Below are 7,049 nucleotides of genomic sequence, written 5' to 3' on the forward strand. Positions count from 1 at the left end.
GCTGTCCTCAGTGTTGGTGGAGTGAGAAGCTGTCCTCAGTGTTGGTGGAGTGAGAAGCTGTCCTCAGTCGGTAGGGCCAGCACTCTCCTTGCCAGAGTCTTCAGAGGTGCCGCCTGCTGCTCGACCCTGCCTGCCTGCTGCCCCAAGGAGGGTGGAGGCTCACCCTGGCACACCTCCTTGACAATAGCTGTGAGAATGAATGAGACAGCACATAACAGCAGCAAAGAGTAGGCACTTAGTAGACATTGATACCAAAATTTTAAAATCCCAGTTCTAAAAGAGGTCGCATCTATCCCTGCTTGAGCTTGAGTGTGCAGGAAAATCTATAAGTGGGTGTTGGGAAAGATAATGGGGGCCCAGAACTTCTAGTCACTTCTGTGTCTACTGAAACAGGTTTCTGAGGGGGTGACACAAGGACCCATGCAAGTCTTATTTACAATTGGCCTCTTCATACTTGGCAGATATTTTCTGGGTGCATTGTCTGGCTTTCTTGTAGCTGTGGACTTTTCCATCCTCACCTATGTTCCCAAAATAACAACTCTGAGACTGAATTATTTATGAATAAATGCCGGCCAAAAGCTTCGGCTAGTTCCCCTTACTTTGTATCTCATTATCTCGTTTATCCTAAGTCCTGCCACATGGCTAGTTACCTCTTAGGTTCATCAGACCATCTCCATCAGCTAAGCCCCTTCCTGCGCCTGACTATCCCATAGTTTCTCTCTTCGTACTGAAACTCCCACCTTCTATTTCCTGCCTAAGCTAATATTAAGGCCAACAACTTTTTTATTGACAGGTGATGCTTCCATAAAGTGCACAAGAGATTCCCTATTTGTTTTGATGTGTATAGTGGTTTGCCTGAGGGGTTAGTTGGCCAGCCCAGCTCCGTCGTCAAGAGTGTGCAGAAGGCAGAAGAGTGGGCAGCGTTGGCGCACACACGCCTTTAGTCCTAGCACTTGGGAGGCAGGGGCAGGTGGACTTCAGAGTTCGAGGACAGCCAGGGCTACACAGAGAAACCTTGTCTCAAAACAAACAGTGTGCAGAAGGCTCACTGGTGGGCCTGGCACTGGTGGTATAGCTTAGCCAGGAAGAACAGTGTCCATCTAATCTAGTAACTTGAGTTGAGGTTTCAAAGGAAGTCAATCATACATACATTACTTTATGTATATTATTCTATTTTATTTACCTATGTGTATGTTTGTGTACCACATGCTTGCCTGGTTGGTGCCAGAAGAGGTCAGAAAAGGGCATCCAGATAACCCGGGCCAAGTTAGGGATGGTGTTGGGAACCTCCATGTGGACGATGGAGTCAGTTCTCTACTTCCACAGTTTGCGTCCCAGGGATCACACTCAGGTCATCAGGCCAGTAGCAGATGGCTTTACCCATTGAGCCGTTTTGCTAGCCCTGACTAACTCATTTAAAGTCCAGCAAAGACTGAAGCATGAGAATTCCTGTGAATTTGAGGGCAGCCTGGGCTACATAGTAATCTTCAGGCCAGCTGGGTTCCTGAGTGAGATTCTGTCTCATCCCAGCCTCCCACTTACCATTTGGACTTTTAAAGTATGTAACCCAGACTTTTTATTATCCCAAAAGGAGGAGGCCCATACTCCCAGCCTAATGGCAGCGAGTCACACCTCCTGGGATAGTGTCCCAGGTGCCCCACGGACAGCCCCTCACCGACCCCTAGTGACCCGAATTTGATCTACAAAACCTACATTAGGGGCTAGGTATAATATACATCTTTAATCCCAACATTTGGGAGGCAGAATTAGAGGCCAGTCAGCCTGGTATACATAGTGAGTTTCAGGACAGCCAGAGTTATATAATAGAGAGAGAACCCCCCCCTCAAAACCAACAACACAAAGCAAGCCCTTGCATCGTGGAAGGGGAAAATCAGCTCCCACATTCTTGGACCTCTAAACATGCCCTGTGGAACATGGTTGTGTGCTCATGTTAATAATAAATGTAATGTTTTTTAATGTAAGGTAAGAAAGCTATTAATTAGGGTTTTGAAAAGAACTGATCTCAGTTGAGGGGTCTCACCCGCAGGCCCAGACTGAGCTGATCTGGAATATCAAAGATGAGCTGAAGAAAGCGTGTTCCACCAACGACCTGAAGGAGCTGCTCATCTTCAACCAGCAGCAAGTGCCATCTGGAGAGTCAGCGGTGAGCACCCTGTGCTGTGGGGGACACACGAGATTCCATGGTGATGTTGCATGGCACTAACTTAGCCTGCACTGCAGGATATTTGACCACCCTGAGATTATGTCATTTACTTGGAAAAACTTGTTTCTAGTTGAGGTGTGGCTCATCCCTAACACACACCTTTAATCCAAGAGCTTTCTGTTTATTGTAAATGGGATTAAATAAAGTCAGCCGTAGGTTAAGAGATAGGTAAGCAACCAGATGACAGGAAATGAACATAGTGTAGGAGAGCTTCATTCTGGGACCTCTGCCAAGGAGGGAAGTCACCTAGGTGCTTTCTCTGCCTCTCCGAGCACCAGACATCTGGCTCCTGAGTCTTCATTGGTAAAATCCAATGTTTAATGAGATTGTTTAATATTAATGTTTAACAATCATGGTTACCATTTCCTTCAGCCAGTAGGCTCCCCCAGCCATAGCATACATTGCCACATGTTGCTCCTGGTTTAGAACCTGGTGAGGTACCGAGGTGGGCAGGTGCTTTTGCCTTGGATTTATGTCACACTGTTCTGAGAACTGCTGCCCCGTGTCCCAGGGCTGCTAAGCCCACCCCCACCTACTTGGATCACTCCTTGTGTGGTAGAGTGTTTGCTGCAGGAATCATTTACTTAGAGATAAGGACTCAAAAAGTACACAGCCTGGGCTGTATTGTAAGCTGGCACCAGGTAGCGCCTAGAGGCGGCCTCTGTTCAGGGAACGGCTGTGTGAGGGTTTCTCCATCTGCTTTAGTAGCTGTCCTTTTCCTTTCCTGAGCCCCTGGTCTCTGGCATGTTTTTTCAGATCTTGGACCGAGTTGCTGATGGCATGGCGTTTGGGGCCCTTCTGCCCTGCAAGGAGTGTTCAGGCCAGCTAGTCTTTAAGAGCGACGCTTATTACTGTACTGGGGATGTCACTGCCTGGACCAAGTGCATGGTCAAGACGCAGAATCCCAGCCGAAAGGAGTGGGTGACTCCAAAGGTAAGGTGGGGAGCACCTGGAATCTGAGCAGGGAAACATGACGCCTCCCACCTTCTGGACACTGCCATGCTTCATGCCACAAGATGACAGCCCGCGTTTCTCACCCTTCAATACTGGGTAGAGATAATTCCCTGTCCACTGCTGGAATTACAATCTCCCTCCCAGTCCTTCTCTGCCTTGGCCTGAGTAGCCACTCTGTGGCCCACCTGTTGTTGTTCTCTCACCTTTAGAATCTCAACGTGTCTGCTTTACTCCCTCACATAGCGTTGTGTGCCTTTTGCTGCCTTTGGTGGGACAGTTATAAGATGACAATGAGCAGAATTAGCCATCAGATGCACACTGTGTGCTTTTATGTCTTTAGGGGTGGTGCTGCAAGATGTGTTATAGTCTCATGATGCTTGCTGTCCCCGTACAGTGTGGCATTCATGACTATTACTCCCCTTACTTCAGACTAAAAGTCAGCCCTGGGATTCCCCTAGAACCCTCATGGCCCTTCCTGTCTGAGTCGCTCCACCCAGGGTCCCATAGGCTGCTGTGTGTGACCCGATGCCTGTGCCCAGCCAGCTCTGCTGTTTGGGCTCTTGGCAGAGCTGTCAGGGTACTGCCTACACATGTCCCTGAATCCCCACCTCCTGGCTGTACTCAATTCAGACAGGACTGCTTTCTTGGGAGCAGAAATCCTCTCTGTGGCTTTGGTGAGGGTGAGTCTGAGGTGTCTGGCACCTTACCTACCACTCACTGAGTGTGGGCACAGCTGGGAAAGCTACCTGTCTGTGTAGAGACTCCTGAGCACAGGGATTGCTCTTCAGCAGACGTCATCAAGTGACCAGCATCCCTAGGGCAAGGCCTACTGTAAGTCACAGAATAATTGTGATAATAATTAATGATTATGATGATAGTGAATAATTCCCAGTGAATGCAGAGGGCTCACACCAGGCTCCTCCCTAACAAGCCAGTGACTTGCTTAGCCTTGTCTCCTTTGGGAAACTTGTAAATTTGCTTGGTTCTGGATCCTGCACGCCCTCCCCACCCTGACACAGCACCACCCAAAGTCCGTAGGTGACATTAAGCCCCACTCTTGGTGTTGTGCCACCTGTGGGTTTTGATAAACGCAGAATGAAATGTACCCATCAGGAAAGTATCATTTACAGCATCCATTGCTCCAAGACTCACCGTGTTCTCTTTGTCTCCCCACTTCCAGCCTCTGGAAACCATTGGGCTTTTCATCATATGTTTTCCCATATCTAGAACTTCTAGAATGCCCTGTGAAGCCCGGCAGGCTTGCTTCCTTTACTTGGCAATGTGTAGTCAGGGTTCCCCTATACCTGGGTAGTTCATTGGATTTTGGTGTTGGATAATAGTTCGTCATATCTCTGTGTAGCTCTAGCTGTCTTAGAACTCACTCTGTAGACCAGGCTGGCCTCAAACCTACAAAAAAATCTGCCTGCTTCTTCCTCCCAAGTGCTGGGATTAGAGGTGTGTGTTTGTCTGCTACCTGCCCTAGCCCTGGCTAAGTGTGCTAGGATTAAGGGACTTTAAGCTATGTGGTAGCTCCTGATAGCATGTGATAGACACTAGAGAGAAGCGATCCCAGCCTACCTCCTACTCTGGTGATGCTTCTCCCACTAAGCTTTCAGCTGAGGTTTTTATTTTGTTTTAAAATATTTCCTTAGTTGGGGAGGGGCACACGCAGAGGCTGAGGACAGCTTGTGGGACAGTCTTCCACCATGTGGGCTCTGGGACAAACTCCGACCCTTGGCTTGGCAGTACGAGCTGAGCCACCTCACTGGCATTTTGTTCCTAAAGGGTGAGAGTTCTCACCTAGGTCACCCGTAGTACCTGGATTATCGTAGATGTAGGAATCAGTCCTGTGGAAACACAACAGTAATACACTTTCTTCCTGGGAACTTTAAGCCTTTCCCATTTCATTATAGGGATTTTTAAAAGATTATTTAATTTCACAGGACAAATCCCACTTAGTCTATTGTAAGTTTATTTTAAGAGACCTCTGATGTATTTAAAACTAAAACTTAACATTGTTTAGGAATTCCGAGAAATATCCTACCTCAAGAAATTCAAGGTCAAAAAGCAGGACCGGATATTCCCTCCAGAGAGCAGCGCTCCGGCACCACTGGCTCCTCCTCCCTCCGTCACCTCAGCACCCACAGCTATGAACTCCTCTGCTCCAGCAGGTATGGCTCTGGGAAGGATTATGGGCTGGGTTTGACCTATGAGCCATACCATGCGAGGACATAGCATAATGAAGTGGATCTCCTGTGTCTGTGTGCCATGTGGCTAACATTTCTTAGGGCATGCTCAGAATATACTCAGTGTAACGTGAAACAGGCCCACTGTCCTCCCTGCACCACTGATCATCAAGAGCCCGGGAGAGCCTAGTCATGAATAGGCATGCCCTAGGCCACAGAAGCAGTGAGCTCAGTGTGCCTTGTTGGAAGGGAGAATGCTGCTTGCTCTTTCAGGCCTGTGGAGACTCCTCAGCTGTAAAGGTGGAGGCCATGCTGGTGTGGGCAAAGGAGAAGGTTAACTCATTACCCCAAGTCCTCTCTGCTGCTGGAAGCCTGGGGTCTGCATACACATATGCTGGTCACTTAGGGTCTGTTTTCTGGTCCCTCCTTGACAGGCCCTTCCTCTGCTGTCTCCTTGCTTGGAGTTCACACCCAAATCAGTGATTTTGTTCTCTACAGAGACTTGAGTAAAATGCAGGTAGTGTCCTCAATGTCCACCTCCTATGAAAGAACAGGCTAGATCTCCCAGTTGGGAGATCTGAAGCAGTGGCCTGTGGCCTAGCTATAACCAGTACTGTGTTTCTACCTTCAACTCACAGAAGGCCCTATCCGAACCAACCTGACAGTTAGTGCTGGGTTCTTGGTGCCAGCTGCCACCCCTTAGCTCAGTGTGACCTTACTGATTAAACCTTTCAGCTTTGTCAACAAGAAGTCTGATTTACAAGCAAGAACTGTGTATTCGTTCTTCCTCAGAGTTGGGAGAAGAAAGTATGAAGGACTCAGAGCTCTCACCGCCCACCTTCTTCCTAGCATTCTGGCCTCTCATCTCTAGGTGCAACCTCTAGTCTGCCAGGGTAGCCAGCCTGGGCCACCTGTTCTTTGTGTGGCCTATACCCTACCCTTTCTCTGTTGCAGAACTTTGGGTTCTTGGGTTTGCTGGTCTGCCCTCTATCTCCCCACTGCCTGTTGGCTTCTGTCTTCATAAGGTTTTCTCAAAGAGAAAAGAGTGAAGCCCAAGACTGGCCAGGCTCTGGCTTCTGTGGTTTCTCCTCCAGAGCCAGCTGGTTTGCCTTACCTCCTCCGTTCACCCTTTCCTGGGGGTCAGAGTAGAGCAGTCCTAGCCTGACGCCTCTGATCTCTTATCCCAGACAAGCCCCTGTCTAACATGAAGATCCTGACTCTCGGTAAGCTCTCCCAGAACAAAGATGAAGCAAAGGCCACAATTGAGAAACTCGGAGGCAAGTTGACAGGATCCGCCAACAAGGCCTCCTTGTGTATCAGCACTAAAAGTAAGTTTAGTGGGCACATGCCTCTCAAAGATGTGGTGAGGGTTCAGTGGATGTGTGTGGCACAGCTAGGGTGCAGACGCTCACACTGTAGCTTGAAGACAGAACTAGCATTTGCACTGTATTCTATGTGTTGAGTCCCAGTCAGACCATAAGCTTACATTGCTCTGTCCACGGGATGTCCTGGGTTCCTCTGTAGGTACAGTGGAGGTTACCTCTGTCCGTGGGATGTCCTGGGTTCTTCTGTAGGTACAGTGGAGGTTACCTCTGTCTGTGGGATGTCCTGGGTTCTTCTGTAGGTACAGTGGAGGTTACCTCTGTCCATGGGATGTCCTGGGTTCCTCTGTAGGTACAGTGGAG

The 7,049-nt window shown here is 48.8% G+C and overlaps 1 protein-coding gene across 1 annotated transcript in view; it reads left to right on the plus strand.

The window, feature by feature from the left end:
- The window catches only part of Parp1 (poly(ADP-ribose) polymerase 1), a 33,800-nt gene that overhangs the window by 12,905 nt on the left and 13,846 nt on the right, over positions 1 to 7,049 (plus strand). The window contains exons 6-9 of the mRNA XM_031391191.1: positions 2,048 to 2,164; positions 2,981 to 3,157; positions 5,202 to 5,349; positions 6,552 to 6,692. Of these exons, the coding sequence (XP_031247051.1) occupies positions 2,048 to 2,164; positions 2,981 to 3,157; positions 5,202 to 5,349; positions 6,552 to 6,692 (583 nt within the window). The remainder of the gene's footprint in view (positions 1 to 2,047; positions 2,165 to 2,980; positions 3,158 to 5,201; positions 5,350 to 6,551; positions 6,693 to 7,049) is intronic.

The sequence above is a fragment of the Mastomys coucha genome, unplaced genomic scaffold (assembly GCF_008632895.1).
Source record: "Mastomys coucha isolate ucsf_1 unplaced genomic scaffold, UCSF_Mcou_1 pScaffold1, whole genome shotgun sequence".
NCBI lineage: Eukaryota > Metazoa > Chordata > Mammalia > Rodentia > Muridae > Mastomys > Mastomys coucha.